General features: G+C 42.2%; 1 protein-coding gene across 2 annotated transcripts in view; it reads left to right on the top strand.

Annotated features, from left to right (window-relative positions):
• Positions 1-17,636, top strand: part of NXPE3 (neurexophilin and PC-esterase domain family member 3) — a 54,409-nt gene that overhangs the window by 11,928 nt on the left and 24,845 nt on the right. For both annotated transcript variants that reach the window (XM_060198436.1, XM_007532617.3), the window contains exon 3: positions 7,307-8,061. In XM_060198436.1, coding sequence (XP_060054419.1) covers positions 7,307-8,061 — 755 coding nt within the window. The remainder of the gene's footprint in view (positions 1-7,306; positions 8,062-17,636) is intronic.

Genomic DNA, 17,636 nt, shown 5'->3' with positions numbered 1-17,636 from the left:
AAATCTTTTTTTTTTTTTGATATTTATTTCCTTGCCCTTGTTGCCAAATGAGTAAATCTATAGAAAAGATTTACGTAGTCTTTAAAAGAGTATCCAGCACACAAATGCTCAATACATGTTGACTGTCACTGCTGACTATGATTTTTTAAGATTTATTTTTATTTTCATGAGAGAAGCAGGCCAGAGCAGCACTCTGGTACATGCATCGGCGGGAATTGAACTCAAGATTCATGCTTACAAGTCAAGAGCTGTGTCACTGTGCCACCTTCCAGGTTGTTTATATCTGCTGTCCATCTGTCCACCTGTCTGTCCGTCCACCCACTCATCCAAGCACTACTCAATTCTGGCATATGCTTTTTTTGGTATTAGGGATTGAACTTGGGGCCACTGGTGCTTCGGGTGTGACATTACACATAACTATCATGCCGTCTCCCAAGCCCACATCAATTTTCTAATACAACATTCAAATTACTGCAGGAGATGGTAGTATATTTCATTAATATAATGAAAAACAAGATTATCTACTGACTCATGCTTTCTGTTTTTCTGGAATTTGTAAAGTTAGTTATTTCTGTCATTATCTTAATAACATTAAGGTGTTTAGACCTTCCCTTCCTAACCATATTAGACAATGAGTTTCTCTAAGTGGAACTTAGCGAAGAAAAGAACTCTTACATTATTTTACATTTGATTTGGCTTCCAGTAAGATTACTGTTACTTCATCAAGTTTTGTAATCTTTATTTTAGTTTAAAAAATATTTTATTTATTTATTAATTAGAAAGATAGGAGGGAGCCGGGTGGTGGCACAGTGGGTTAAGTGCACATGCGGAAAGTGCACAGACCTGGCATCAGGCTCCTGGCATCAAGGGAGTTGCTTCATAGGTGGTGAAGCATTTCTGCAGGTGTTTGTCTTTCTCTCCCCTGTCTTCCCCTCCTCTCTCTTTCTCTCTGTCCTATCCAACAACAATGACAGCTATAATAACAACAACAATGACGATAAACAACAAGGGCAACAAAAGGGGAAAAAAAAAAAAAGAAACAGGTAGGAGGAGAAAGAGAAAGAACCAGACATCACTCTGGTACATGTACTGCCAGGAATTGAACTTGCGGCCTCATGTCTGAGAGTCCAGTGCTTTATCCACTGCACTATCTCCCAGATCACAAGTTTTATAATCTTTATTATTATTATTATTTACCAGAGCACTACTCAGCTCTGGCTTGTAGTAGTGCAGGGGATTGAACTTGGGACTTTGGAGCCTCAGGCATGAAAGTCTGTTTGCATAACCATTTTGCTATCTACCCATGCCTCAAGTTTTATTTTATTTATTTATTTATTTTTTAAATATTTATTTTATTTATTCCCTTTTGTTGCCCTTGTTGTTTTATTGTTGTAGTTATTGTTGTTATTGATGTTGCTGTTGTTGGATAGGACAGAGAGAAATGGAGAGAGGAGGGGAAGACAGAGAGGAGGAGAGAAAGATAGACACCTGCAGACCTGCTTCACCGCCTGTGAAGCGACTCCCCTGCAGGTGGGGAGCCGGGTTCGAACCGGGATCCTTATGCCGGTCCTTGTGCTTTGCGCCACCTGCGCTTAACCCGCTGCGCTACAGCCCGACTCCCCATGCCTCAAGTTTTATAATCTTTAGATGTATTGTTTTATCTATAGTTAAAGTTAATGTGCATTGTTTACACTTAAAATAACAGTATTTACATTATTAGGATTAAAAATACAATATTAAATTACTAGAACTTTGTAAACTTCAATATCGAACATGATCCTTTGATACAAAAATATATCTCTTGATGGAGAATGTTCTAAGTATCAAGGTCAAATGGATTTTTAAAAATATTATTTGCTTACTTCATGTTACATTTCAACTTGTTTCCTATTTTAACCATGCCTTTCTTGAACTCCCCCCCCAAAAAAAATGCTAATTGCCTTTATTTTTCTGATGAGAGAAAAAAATACTGCCTTATGTACTGTGTTATTAGGATCTTCTTTTATATAAATTGTTGAGTTGGATACATTTTTGTCTTGAAGTTTATTTTTTCTTTCAGAGTCCTCTTTTTCCTTTTCATGTTTTTGGGTACCACTGGGGTTTCATTGCTCCTGGCTGACTTTTTCAGGTAGAAAGGTACTGACAGAGACATAGAGGGAGAGAGGGAGAGATACCGCAACACCGAAGCTGCTATGTATGGGGACAGGTTTAACTTGGGCTGTGTGGGTGGCAAAGCAGAGCTGTCTTGCCTACTTAATGTACACTGCCTGCTGTCTCTTCCTGCTTTCCAGCAGTTACTCTTAAGTTTTTTATTCATTGTCTTCATGGATTTATTTTATTTTTTAAATTTCTTTATTGGGGGTATGGATTGATTTTAATATTAACTCACAAGTTTTCTTCTTTCTCCTTTTCCTTTCTTCCCTCTTCTTTCCTTTTTTCTTTCCTTTTCTTTTCTTTTTTCTTTTTTACCAGAGCACTGCTCAGCTCTGGTTTATGGGATTGAACCTGGGACTTTGGAGCCTCAGACATAAGAGTCTCTTTGCTTGACCACTATGCTCTCTACCCCTGCCCTCTTGTATTTTTTTTTTTCCCTCCAGGGTTATTGCCGGGCTCGGTGCCTGCACCATGAATCCACCACTCCTGGAGGCCATTCCCCCCCCCCCTTTTGTTGCCCTTGTTGTAGCCTCATGGTTATTATTATTGCCATTGTTGATGTTGTTCATTGTTGGGTAGGACAGAGAGAAATGGAGAGAGGAGGGGAAGACAGAGAGGGGGAGAGAAAGATAGACACCTGCAGATCTGCTTCACCACCTGTGAAGCGACTCCCCTGCAGGTGGGGAGCCTGGGGCTCGAACCGGGATCCTTATACCGGTCCTTGCGCTTTGCGCCACATGCGCTTAACCCACTGCGCCACCGCCCGACCCCCCTCTTGTATTCTTTTATTGCAATTTGTTGAATCAAATCTTTAATTTTTTTTTTTCTGTAAGAACGTATGAAGTAAGTTAAGTAAGCTTAAGGGAAGTAAGCTTACATGTCTGAAATGATCTTTAATTTATCCTAAGGCATGATTTGTATTTGGGTCTAGAGTCTTCTATTCAGAAATCTTTTTCTGCAGAACCTTGACAACCATGTCCCATAATTTTCTTGTGTCCAGTGTTAGAAAAGACTAGTCTAGTGGCAATCTAATTTCAAAATTTTTGTTAAAATATTTTTTATGGGAGTCAGGCGGTAGTGCAGCGGGTTAAGCGCAGGTGGCACGAAGCGCAAGAACTGGCGTAAGGATCCCAGTTCGAGCCCCCAGCTCCCCACCTGCGGGGGAGTCACTTCACATGTGAGTCGCGGTGAAGCAGGTTTGCAGGTATCTGTCTTTCTCTCCCTGTTTTCCCCTCATCTCTTCATTACTCTGTCCTATCTAACAATGATGACATCAGTAACAACAACAATAATAACTACATCAACAATAAAAAAAACAACAAGGGCAACAAAAGGGAAAAAACATAAAGTTTTTTTTATTGGGGGTTGGGTGGTGGTGCACCTGGTTGAGTGCCCACGTGACATTGTGCAAAGACCTAGGTTCAAGCCCCCAGTCCCTACCTGTAGGGGGAAAGCTTTGTGACTGGTCAAGCAGTGCTGCAGGTTTCTCTCTGTCTCTCTTCATCACCCCCTTCCCTCTCGATTTCTGACTGTCTCTATCAAATAAGTAAAGATTAAAAAAACTAATTTTTTTTATTGTTAACATTTTTTCTAGGAGACTTCAGTATTTTCTTTTTACTTTTGACATTTTATATGACCAAAAGTAAGGGCTTTGCTTGATTAAAATCCTTTTACTAAGAGGCATATAGTCTCATCATAAGAAAAAAGTTCAAACATTTAATTTTCTTTTTCAGTCATTGTCTCCATTATTTGTTTTTTTTCTTTATCCCATCCTTTTTTAATGTACTTAATTATTTATTTGGATAGAGAGAAATGGAGAGAAGGGATTTATTGGTGTTTATTTTAATTAAACTTACTTATGAGATATGAAAGTAGATAGGTAGATAGACAGACAGACAGACAGACCAACTGATCAGAGTAGCACTGTGGCATGTGCTATACTCAAAATCAAACTCATGACTTCATGCATGCAAAGCCAAACCTTGACCTGCTGAACTTCCTCCCCTGCCATTCTCTGAATATTTATTTATTTATTTATTCATTGTATAGAGACAGAGAAATTGAGAGGGAAGGGGAGATAGAGATGGAGAGAAGAAGAGAGAGGCATCTGCTACACTGCCTTATCATTTGCGAAGCTTCACCATTTGTGAAGCTTCTCACTGTAGGTGGCCACCAGAGATTTGAACCTGGATCCTTATACACAGCAGCATATCTGCACTACCAAGTGTACTACTTTCTGCCCCCCCTTCACTGATTTCTATTAAGAAATATTTTTTTTCCACACCAAGGTTATCTTTGGGGTTCTGTGTCTGCGTAATGCCACTGTTCCTACCAGCTAGTTATTTTTTTTTTCTATTTTTTTCCTTTTGATGTGGGGGGGGAGGGAGGGGCGGAAGGAAGAGATACCTATAGCACTGTTTTATAATACTATTACTAAATCTCAGTCCTTTAGTAATCTTGTGCTTCTGGGTTATGAACTTTAGTATTTTTTTTCTTTTTTTTTTTTTAACAGAGCACTGCTCAGCTCTTGCTTATGGTGGTGCAGGGGGTTGAACCAGGGACTTCAGATAACCATTATGCTATCTATCCCAGCCCCCCAAGAAACTCTTAATCCTCTCCTCCACCCCTTAAATTGGACAGGATGTCTAGAATGGGCTGGAGTTGGGTATATCCCTTACTGTCAGTTAATTAGGCTCTGGTAAAACTCTTAATAGATGAGGCTCTGGTTCTTCTTCTAGAGTTTGCCCTTCTTCCGTAGCCAGTCAACAGCGTCAGGTTGAGCCTGATGTAAAGTTTCGAGACCTCCTTTGAATCTGGAGAGGTGGCAGTCGTTGACTATGTGGGTCATAGTCTGTCTGTAGCCGCAGGGGCAGTTCGGGTCGTCTCTGGCTCCCCAGCGATGGAACATAGCGGCGCACCTGCCATGGCCTGTTCGATAGCGATTGAGGAGGGCCCAATCATAACGTGCTAGGTCAAAGCCGGGTTGACGCTCGCAGGGGTCTGTGATGAGGTGTTTGTTCTTTACCTCAGCTGACTGCCAACTCTGTTTCCAAGAGTCTGGAACAGAGAAGTTCAGTGTAAGCATAGGGGACCAGATTGGGTGATGAGACGTCAAGCGTTGGACAGGGTGGGCGAAGATATCCGCGTATATTGGCAGGTCCGGTCGAGCATAGACGTGGGAAATGAACTTAGATGATGCCTCATCCCGACGAATATCTGGCGGGGCGATGTTGCTAAGAACTGGCAGCCATGGAACCGGGGTGGAACGGATGGTTCCAGAAATTATCCTCATGGAGGAATATAATTTGGAATTGACCAAGTGGACATGGGGGCTACGGAACCATACTGGGGCACAGTATTCTGCAGTGGAATAGCTTAATGCCAGAGATGATGATCGTAGTGTGGAAGCGCTCGCGCCCCATGAGGAGCTGGCCAGTCTTGTAATGATGTTGTTCCTCGTGCCCACCTTTGCTGCAGTTTTTATGAGATGTTTGTGAAATGATAGGGTGCGATCGAGAGTAACGCCAAGATAGACTGGCTGGGCTTCATGCCGGATTCTTGTATCGCCAAGCTGCACATTAAGCTCACGCGAGGCCGAGGCATGGTGTAGATGGAAAACAGATGATACCGTTTTTGCAGTGCTAGGAATTAGTCACCATTTTTTACAGTTATCAGATATCAGAGACATGTCTTTCGTGAGTGTTTCCTCGAGGATGTTGAACTTGGATGCCTGAGTTGCACAGCAGATGTCATCGGCGTAGATGAACTTCCTTGAAGAAGTTTCTGGGAGGTCATTGATGTAAATATTAAATAGCGTAGGAGCCAGAACAGAGCCCTGGGGGAGGCCACTTGAGACAAGTCTCCATCTGCTAGACTTGTCACCCAGATGCACCCGGAATCTTCTGTTTTGGAGAAGAAACGATATAGTGTTGGCCACCCATGGAGGCAGGCATCTTGAGATCTTGACTAGGAGACCACGGTGCCAGACCGTGTCATAGGCTGCTGTGAGATCAACTAAGACAGCACCCGTCTTTAAATTCTTCTGGAATCCATTTTCAATGTAAGTTGAGAGGGCCAGGGCTTGTTTGCAGGTAGATCTTCCTGGGCGGAAACCAGCTTGGGCGGGTGATAGGAATTTCTCTGTAAGATGAGAAATACGTGACAGAAGCAGCCTCTCAAGGAGTTTGTAACACACGGAAAGGAGAGAAATTGGTCTATAGCTGGCGGCCAGTGTTGGGTCTTTCTTTGGTTTCAAAACCGCTGTTATCTTCGCATGACGCCAAACTTTGGGCATAGACTCAGATTCCAAGATGTGGGACAGGAATGAAGCGAGCCACTTCTTTGCCGCAGGACCCAGGTTAAGAATGAGTTCTGGGGTGATGTTATCATAGCCAGCAGCTGTTCCCGGTTTAACCCTCTTCAAAGCATCTTCCAGTTCAGACAGTGTAAAGGGAGAGAGTTTTGGAGATGGACAAGATAACCGGAAGTGGGATGACCACTCGTGGGAAATTTCTCTTTTCCAGACTGGGTCGATCTTAGCACGTCCAACTTGAGTTAGGTGACTGGCCACTGAGTTTGGAGATACGGGAGGATGGGAGACGGGAGGGGGAGGCTCTGGTAAAAGAGTTTCTCTCTTTTGTCATAGCTGAGTCTTCACTGCTCTGGGCTAATCTTTTCAGATAGATAGATAGATAGATAGATAGATACCACAGCACCAAATTTCTCCAGTGCAGTGGGGGTTGAGCTCAAAACTCAGAGTTACACATATGACAAAAAGCAAATGCGTTATCCAGGTGAAAGATTTTGTTGGCTCAAGAGTTTCACTTGTTAACAATGACAGAGTTGCTCTGGTGTAATTTTCTTTTTTCCTTTTCCTGATCACATGAGGGGAGTTTTCTTTGATGTTGATTATGAGAATCAGGTTCAACTCCTGATTATCAGAATCAGGTTCCTGATTCTGGAGGTAAATGTCATAAGAGGATCCCTCTGTGTCTTCATTTCTCTTCTTGCTTTCACTGTATTACAGTAAGATAGCCTTATAAAACTCGTGAGCTCTGGCTTTTTTGGGATCCTAAGAAGTTTTATTAAAATCTAATGTGAACTAGAGATTTGTTGTAGTTTTGGTTTCTGTTGTTTTTGTCTTTCTCTCTAGTACTTGGACCGTGAGACTGTTTCAGCCACATTCATTGACAGCAGTGGACAGTTTGTTTCCTCTCAGATGATAGGAATTAGCCGGAATCCTTACTGTGGCTATGAGCACCAGATCCTGTCCCCGCACGAGCGTATGGAGGAGGACTCCTTACTGGCTGCCTTGCAGTGGCAGGTGCCTGATGTGGGCCCAGTCCCCTTTATGAAGAGCACTGACCCTTCTTCCAGCTATTTTGTCATCTTGAACTCTGCAGCCGCTTTCGAGGTTGGAAGCCAGTTGGAGGTGCTGGTTCACGTACAGGATTTTCAAAGAAAGCCCAAGAAGTATGGTGGAGACTACCTGCAGGCCAGAATCCACTCCCGTCACTTGCAGGCAGGGGCTGTGGGCAGAGTGATAGACTATCAGAATGGGTTTTACAAGGTCTTCTTTACTTTGCTCTGGCCAGGCAAAGTTAAAGTATCCATATCTCTGGTTCACCCCAGTGAAGGCATCAGAGTTCTTCAGCATCTACAGGAAGATAAACCAGACAGAGTTTATTTCAAAAGTCTTTTCCGTTCAGGAAGAATTTCTGAAACTACTGAGTGCAATGTATGTCTTCCTGGGAATCGGCCTCTGTGTAACTTTACAGATCTCTACACTGGAGAACCCTGGTTCTGTTTCAAACCAAAGAAACTCCCCTGTAGCAGCAGAATTAACCATTTCAAAGGTGGATATCTGAAGGGTCTTCTGACTGCTGCAGAGAATGCTTTCTTCCAGAGGTATGTTCTCTTTGTTTCAGGTGCTAATTTAACATCCTTTGCTTTACCTGGCTAGGAAACATTAGGATACTTTCTTCTTTTGGCTGCATGGTTCCTATATTCCTCTGAACTTTGCCCAATTTAGAAAAGGTGAATAGAAAAATAGAGATTTATACTTTGAGATTAATTTTTTAAAAGTGAAACTTACTGCAATTTAAACTCAGGACCTTTTACTGTCCAGTTTTATTTTATTTTCTTATTTTATTGGGGGAGGTTTAATGATTTACAGTATAATTATTAACACAGGTACAATTTTTCATCTACTCGTGAAAGGTGTCTGTAAAACACTGTCACCACCATTTTTTTCTTTTCTTTTGAAAAATTTCTTTATTGGGGGAGTAATGTTTTACATTTGACAATAAATACAATAGTTTGTACATGCATAACATTTCTCAGTTTTCCACATAACAATACAACCCCCACTAGGTCCTCTATCATCCTTTTTGGACCTGTACTCTCCCCCCCACCCCCACCCCAGTGTCTTTTACTTTGGTGCAATACACCAACTCCACACAGAACACATTTTTTTTTTAATTTATTTCTTTATTGGGGAATTAATATTTTACATTCAACAGTAAATACAATAGTTTGTACATGCATAACATTCCCCAGTTTCCCATTTAACAATACAACCCTCACTATGTCATTTATCATCCTTCATGGACCTGTATTCTCCCCACCCACCCACCCCAGAGTCTTTTACTTGGGTGCAATATGCCAATTCCATTTCAGGTTCTACTTGACAGAACACATTTCTAAAAGTTACCCAAGTACAGGGGTCTTGTCATTAGGCTGTTTTAGCTTTATGTCTAATAAGGTATCATGTTTTCTTTTTTCCCTCCAGAGTTATCGCTGGGGCTTGGTACCAGAACTACAAATCCACTGCTCTTGGTGGCCATCCCCCCCCCCCCCCCATTAGATAGGACAGAGAGAAATTGAGAGAGGAGGGGAAGATAGAGAGGGGGAGAGAAAGATGACATCTGCAGACTTGTTACACCACTTGTGAAGGGGACCCCCCCTCCGCAGGTGCAAGGATCCTTGCACTAGTCCTTGTGCTTCGTACTATGTGCATTTAACCTGGTGCGCCACTGCCAGGCCCCATGGTACAGTGTTTTCCAGTGACTTATTATCAGTTAAAATCACCACTTCTGTTTTTTTTTTTTAGAGCACTGCTCAGCTCTGACTTATGCTGGTACTTGGGATTGAACCTGGGACTTTTGGGGCCTTAGGCATGAAAATCTTTTTTGTATAACTATCAAGCTGTTTCTCCAGCTCTGACATAACCTTTTGTTGCTAGAAAAACTATGAACATTGCAATTGCAACATTGCTGGATTTAGTATTAACATAGGAAGCCAGGGATACCACAGAAGATTATATTTTTTAAACTAGCAGTTGTTGGAATTATTGCATTAGATGTACAAATTCCCATTTTTGAACATAAATGTAAAGCTTTTTCAAATAATGATCCGTATGTAGAATAATGTGCAGAGGGGAATGTATAAAATATGTATAAATTGACATGTGTTTTCTTAACATTCCAGATAGTTCTAAAGTAAAATGACTTAAGAAATATGATTTTAGGAATTGTTGTCTAGGCACTAACCCTCAGTGATAACCCTGGTAGGGAAAAAAAAGAAAAAGAAACATTTTTTTTTTTGCCTCCAGGTTATTGGTGGTGCTCAGTGCCTGCACTACAAATCCACTTCTCCTAGAGGCCATTTTCCCCATTTTGTTGCCCTTGTTGTTACCTTTGTTGTCATTATTACTACTATTATAATTGCTGTTGTTGTTGTTGGATAAGACAGGGAGAAATCGAGAGAGGAGGGAAGACAGAGGGGGAGAGACAGAGACCTGCAGACCTGCTTCACTGCCCATGCAGTGACTCCCCTGCAGGTGGGCAGCCGGGGGCTAGAACCAGGATCCTTATGCTGGTCCTTGCACTTCACGCCATGTGCATTTAACCCACTGCGCTACTGCCTGATCCCCTAGAAACATGTTTTTAGAAGTTGCATTGTTAAGAAGTACAATTATTGAAAGAATTAAAACATAAATTTTAATAATATTATATCTATAATACTACAAATAAAATTTATAGCTTTTGAATTTCACCTGGTTGAAAGGTATTTTTGTTGGGAGCCAGGCCTTAGCACAGTGGGTTAAGCTCAGGTGAGGCAAAGCGCAAGGACCGGCGTGAGGATCCTGGTTTGAGCAGGGGGTCGCTTCACAAGGGGTGAAGCACGTTGGCAGGTGTCTTTCTCTCCCCTCTCTGTCATCCCCTCCTCTTTCCATTTCTCTTTGTCCTATCCAACAACAATAATGACAACAACAATCAACTTGCAAGGGCAACAAAAAGGAGGAAAAAAAACCAAGAAAGGTATTTTTGTTGATTACAACTGGGTATCCTAAACCATTAGTCTTATCTTGAATGGAACTTGGACTAATGTTCAGTGACGTAAGCCAAAAGGAGAGGGAATACTGGATGATCTCATTCACAGGTGGAACTTAGGAAACCTTTGCTTGTTTGTTTTATGTATACTCACAATACATAAATATTGCACTATGCATACTCACACATAAAACAGTGGGAGAAAAGTTTTACCACAAGGGATGTAATCTATAGAAGCTCCTAAGATAAAAACCTTTCCTTTTTTTTTTTTTTTTTTTTTTCCCTCCAGGGTTATTGCTGGGCTCAGTGCCTGCACCATGAATCCACCGCTCCTGGAGGCTATTTTTCCTCCCTTTTGTTGCCCTTGTTGTAACCTCGTTGTGGTTATTATTATTGCCATTGTTGATATTGTTCGTTGTTGGATAGGACAGAGAGAAATGGAGAGAGGAGGGGAAGACAGAGAGGGGGAGAGAAAGATAGACACCTGCAGACCTGCTCCACCGCCTGTGAAGCGACTCCCCTGCAGGTGGGGAGCCCGGGGATCCTTATGCTGGTCCTTGCACTTTGTGCCACATGCGCCCAACCCACTGTGCCACCACCTGACCCCTAACCTTTTTTTTTTATTTTATTTTACTAGTGATTTAATATTGATTTACAAAATTACATGTCAACAAGGATATAATGTCACACTGTTCCCACCACCAGAGTTCTGAGTCCACAATTCCTCTATTGCGAGCCACTGTAGTTCTCCTAAGGTTGCAGACGTGGGTTAACTGTCACCTTTACAGCTGTCTACATTTGTACATATTGCCCCCTTTTTCTTCCAGGTCCAGTCCTCTCTTCCCCTCCAAGCCCACATAATCCTGTTACTACATCCAAATGTCCCTCCCTTTTTCCTCCTCTCTCTCCAGGTCTGATGGAGCTGGAGTTCAGAGTCCTCTTCCCTCTTCTTCCTGTCACTTCTCCCCCACTAGGAGTATGGGTCAAAATTATTTTTAGGATGCAGAAGGTAAAAACCTTTGCATTTCTACCACTGGATTCAAGCTTTTGACCAGAACAGTTTGAAGCACATATTTCATGCACTCATGCTATTTATTTTTTGTTTATTTACTTACTGTCATCACTGGCACTGCACAGATCTGGGTCCACTTTTTCAGAAAGACTGAAAAGGAGAGACACCACAGCCCTGAACTTTTCCCTAAGTACCATAGTACTCTGATGTGATGTGTCAGGGACTAGAACCTAGATTGCTGGCGTGGCAAAGCTGGTGTCCTCCCATGGGAGCTATCTTACCAGCCTCTATTTTAACATTTTATATATATATATATATGTATGTATATATATGTATATATATATATACACATATATATACATATATATTAATTTTTATTTATAAAATGGAAATATTGACAAGACTATAGGGTAAGAGGGGATCTCCTCCCTTCCCTTGATAGCTTCCCTATTCTTTATCCCTCTGGGAGTATGGATCCAGGGTCATTATGGGGTGCAGAAGGTGGAAGATCTGGCTTCTGTAATTGCTTCCCCGATGAATATGGGCATTGACAGGTCGATCCATAGTCCCAGCCTGTCTCTCTCTTTCCCTAATGGGGCAGGGCTATGGGAAAGCGGGACTCCAGGACACATTGGTGGGGTTATCTGACCAGAAAAGTCATGTTGGCATCATATAAAGCCAAACAAATTGTTGGCTAATCATGAACCTAAAGGCAAGAACATTGCAGATGAAGATTTTGGGTCTCCATTTTGGAAAAAGTTAGTAGGTCTATTTTAGGTATATTCCAAGGGGGCCCATGACTTCACTAGTTTTTGCCTGAGCCTGACATCTAATATGTAGGTGGACCCAGGTTACTGTCTGGGGAGATGTTGTCGTAGTTGGAAAGAGGACTAGAAAGCTGGATCAGGACAGAGAGAAGCTCCCAAATATGGGGAAAGTATATATACATATTGTTGACTGTAAACCCCATCAATTTGATCTGGGACCCATAGTCAGCACAGGAGCCTATGTAACCTCTGCATCCCTGTAGGTCTGAAGTGGCATTCTATGGTCATGGCTAAAAACATTCCAGGCTACAGTAATTTCAGGACCCATCTTCCTCAGATAGAGTATGTTGTCCAGCCTCCCTTTGGAGAATGGAACATTCCCCACCATTGTTGATCCAAATTGAGGGCAGGGTCCTATAGGGACCCACAAAAGGGTCTGTTATGTTGTTCCTGTTCCATTGTATTTGCTTATTTATTTTTGCCTCCAGGGTTATTGCTGGGGCTCAGTGCCTGCATCATGAATCCACTGCTCCTGGAGGCCATTTCTTTTTTCTCCCTTTTATTGCCCTTGTTGTTGTAGCCTTGTTGTGGTTATTATTGTTGTTGATGTCGTTCGTTGTTGGATAGGACAGAGAGAAATGGAGAGAGGAGGAGAAGTCAGAGAGGGGGAGAGAAAGACAGACACCTGTAGACCTGCTTCACCACCTGTGAAGCGACTCCCCTGCAGGTGGGGAACTGGGGGCTTGAACCCGGATCCTCACGCTGGTCCTTGCGCTTTGTGCCACGTGCGCTTAGCCTGCTGTGCTATCGCACGACTCCCAAAAATACATTTTAAAGAAGATTTTTATTTGTTTTATTTAAATTTTTAAATATATTTTCCCTTTTGTTGCCCTTGTTTTAATTGTCATTGATGTTATTATTGATGTTGTTGGATAGGACAAAGAGAAATGGAGAGAGAAGGGGAAGACAGAGAGGGGGAGAGAAAGATAGACATCTGCAGACCTGCTTCACCACCCGTGAAGCGACTTCCCTGCAGGTGGGGAGCCAGGGGCTGGAACCGGGATCCTTAGCCCGTCCTTGCGCTTCGTGCCATGTGTGCTTAACCCGCTGCACTACCGCCCGACTCCCAAGAAGATTTTATTTATTAATACAACGTAGAAGAGAGAGATAATCTCTCACAGGATACTGGGGATTGAACTCAGGATGTCATGCTTCCAAGTTCAGCACCCTACGTCCTGTGTCACCCTCTGGATCCTAAATAATTATCTTAAAAAGCATGATGACAGGAAGGGCTGGGAGATAGCACAGCCATGTGCACCAGGCTTTCAGGCTTGAGGCTTAGATCTTATACCCACCACCACCACCACGTTCTAGAGCTGAATGGTGCTATATAATGTCTGTCTCTCCCTACCCCACTTCCATTAAGAATAAAACTAGCAGGCATAATGCAAAAATGTCTGAGGCAACAGACGTTCCAGCCTCAATCTCTGACATCACCATAAACCAGAGTTGAGTAGTGCTGTAGGGAAAACTAACAAAACCTTTTAAAAAAAGACAGTATTGTAGTATTCATTAAGAGAGCATGAAGAGAATTGTTATTATTAATCTTTTTTTTTTTCCCCTGAAAAATGCAACAATCTGATGAAATCAGGGACTGGGAAATAGTTGAAAATGTCTTTTGTTTCTTTTAAAAATATTTATTTATTATTGGATAAAGACAGAAATTGAGAGGGGAGGGGAGATAGAGAAAGAGACAGCGAGATACCTGCAGCCCTTCTTCACCACTCATGAAACTTTCCCCCTGCAGGTGGGGACCAGGGGCTTGGACCCAGGTCCCTGAGCACTGTAGTGTGTGCGCTTAAGCAGGTGTGCCACTGCCTGGCCCCTGAAAATGTCTTTTCAAAAGTGGCTAAACTTAAAATCATACTGCACCAAATCTAACAATACCATTTTATTTATTTTATTATATATGTATGTATATATATATATCTAGACCACTGCTCAGCTGAAGCTTATGGTGGTGCTGGGGATTATACTTGGACCTTCGAAGCCTCAGGCATGAGAGTCTCTTTGTATAACCATTACCTATCTACCTCCCCCGCCCCCGCCCTAAATGTACCATTTAAAAAAATTTTTATTTATTCTCGTCACCCTTGTTGTTTTATTGTAGTTATAATTGTTATTGATGTCGTCACTGCTGGATAGGATAGAGAGAAATAGAGAGAGGAGGGGAAGACAGAGAGGGGGGGAAAGAAAGATAGACACCTGCAGACCTGCTTCACTGCCTGTGAAGCGACTCCCCTGCAGGTGGGGAGCAGGGGGCTGGAACCAGGATCCTTATGCCGGTCCTTGCATTTCGCACCACGTGCCCTTAACCGCCCACTCCCTTTTAAAATTTTATTTATTTATTTATTTATTTTACCAGAGCACTGCTCACCTCTGGTTTATGGTGGTGCAGGGGACTTTGGAGCCACAGGCATGAGAGTCTCTTTGCATAACCATTATGCTATCTATCCCTGCCCTTAAATGTACCCTTTTTATAAAAAAATTTTTTTTAATTGAGGAAATGTTTTACAAAATCCCTATCGCCTATTTTAAATATCCCCCAAACCAGCACACCTCACCCACCAGCAAAGTGCCATTTCCCTCCATTGTAGCAAACTGCTTTCCCAATCCCTCCTTACTTAAGTCCTTGGTCCCTTTCAACAGATCTGAGTCCTTACTTTTAAAAGGCCAGCAGAGGGCGCACAACTCAGTGCTTTTACTGTTGTACTGACTGCTTCTCCCTGTGCGAGTGCTCCCCCCTTGGCTCAATAGGAAAGGACTTTAGCTAGTTTTAATCCTCGTTTCAGAGCTCAGCCATGTTATTTATCAGTGACTGAGAACAAATTTATCTGTGTGTGGACTTTCTGTGTATTAGCTCAGTTACTTGCATATAGAGTTGTCTTGAGTGGCCTCATCTCAAAGAGGAAGAAACATAACTTGCTATTTGCTTACTTTTAAGTGGAGAAAAATGGAACAAAGTTTAGAGAACTAAGTAAATGTGAAATTAAAAGAATATTCCTAACATCAAATCCTACCAATAAAACTCAACACCACCGGGAGTCGGGCTGTAGCGCAGCGGGTTAAGCGCAGGTGGCGCAAAGCACAAGGATCCCGGTTCGAACCCTGGCTCCCCACCTGCAGGCGGTGAAACAGATCTGCAGGTGTCTATCTTTCTCTCCTCCTCTCTGTCTTCCCCTCCTCTCTCCATTTCTCTCTGTCCTATCCAACAACGACAACAACAATTATAACTACAACAATAAAACAACAAGGGCAACAAAAGGGAATAAATAAATAAAATAAATATTAAAAAAAATTTCTAAAAAAACCCAAAAAACTCAACACCACCTGCAAATCCAGAGGATAAAGTAATATTTATCCTTGCTTTTACTTGTAAGTCCTGGATGAGGCTGACTGATACCACTTTGTAATAGAATCAGACATGAAAACCATTTTGTATAATTATTATGCTACCTCATTGCCCATCGTAGTATTATCATGAAAAATTCTATTATCTGTAAGGTTTTCTGGGAAAGGTGTTTGAAGTTATATATGTCCTGGGAAAACAAACAGTTGATGGGGTCCTGATACTGATTTTTTTTTTTTTGCCTCATTCAGTTAAGCTTCTGAAATTTTGTACCAGCTGAATTGAAAAGAAAAAGAGGGAGGCTAAATTTTATTCCTTTATTTATTTATTTTTAAATATTTATTTATTAATGAGAAAAATAGTAGAAAGAGAGAAAGAACCAGATATCCTTCTGGTACATGTGCTGCTGGGGATCAAACTCGGGACCTCATGTTTGAAAATCCAACACTTTATCCACTGTGCCACCTCCCAGATCATGTTAAATCTTATCTTTGGAGGGGTCTTTGGATTTTGCACTCATGACTTGAATCTATTAAGCCAATACCCATTTTTATCTTTCCTTCTTGGTGATTCACAATGCTGCTTAATTCAGAAAGGATTGAGAAACTTACTGCCTTGGTTTTTGGGAAACAAATGTTTCTGGAAAGAATAACAGTACTATACTTAAAGATCCCACTAAAGGCCGGCTGAATAGTGTTGTGCTTGGATAGTGTGCTGCTTTGCCATGTGGCAGCCCAGGTTTGACTCTGGCCCCCACTGTTTTGGAGGAAGCATTGATGCTATGATCTCTCACTCTCTCTGCTTCTCTGTCTCCATTAAAAACAAAAAGAAGGAGCTACTTAAAAACAACAAAAATATATTAATATCCTTATGGAAATGTGGAAATACGGGGGTCGAGCGGTAGTGCAGTGGGCTAAGTGCACATGGGTTAAGTGCACATGGCTCAAGCTGCAAAGTTCAAGGACTGGCATAGGGATCCAGGTTCGAGCCCTCAGCTCCCCACCTGCTGGGGGGGGTTAACTTACCCCCCCCATAGTTGGTGAAGCAGGTCTGCAGGTGTCTTTTTCTCCCCATCTCTGTTTCTCCTCCTCTCTCGATTTTTCTCTGTCCTATCTTACAATAACAATAACAGCAACAACAAGGGCAAAAAAATGAGAAAAAATGGCCTCCAGGAGCAGTGGATTCATAGTGCAGGCATCTAGCCCCAGCAATAACCCTGGAGACAAAAAAAAAAAAAAGGAAATGTGGAAATACACTCTAGTGGTGACAGCAATCCTGCTAACTCAATATTTCCTCAGTAAAACAATACTGAAGTAAAAAAAAAAAAGTCATTACGGGAGTCAGGCTGTAGCGCAGCGGGTTAAGCGCAGGTGGCGCAAAGCACAAGGACCGGCAGAAGGATCCCGGTTCGAACCCGGGCTCCCCACCTGCAGGGGAGTCGCTTCACAGGCGGTGAAGCAGGTCTGCAGGTGTCTATCTTTCTCTCCTCCTCTCTGTCTTCCCCTCCTCTCTCCATTTCTCTCTGTCCTATCCAACAACGACAACAACAATAATAACTACAACAATAAAACAACAAGGGCAACAAAAGGGAATAAATAAATAAAATAAATATTTAAAAAAGTCATTACTTAATATTTACAGCACACTATTTAAACTTGGGCTTAGTGTTTTAAATCACTTTCAAAAGGGTGACCATGTGCTCTCTCTCTCTCTTTTTTTGTTTGTTTGTTTTTATTACCACCAGGGTCATCGCTGGGGTTTGGTGTCTACACTATGAATCCATTGCTTCTGGTGGCCATTTTTTCCCCCTTTTTATTTGATAGGACTGAGAGGAATTGAGAGGGGAGAGGGAGTTAGCAAAGGAGACAGAAAGAATACCTGCAGACCTGCTTCAGTGCTCCTGAAGCTTCCCCCTTGCAGGTGGAGAGAGGGGTCTTGAACCTGGGTCGTTGCACATGGTA

The sequence above is a fragment of the Erinaceus europaeus genome, chromosome 9 (assembly GCF_950295315.1).
Source record: "Erinaceus europaeus chromosome 9, mEriEur2.1, whole genome shotgun sequence".
In the NCBI taxonomy this organism is placed as follows: Eukaryota; Metazoa; Chordata; class Mammalia; order Eulipotyphla; family Erinaceidae; genus Erinaceus; species Erinaceus europaeus.
The sequence above is the reverse complement of the archived record's forward strand: the minus strand, read 5'-3'. Positions and strand labels throughout refer to the sequence as shown.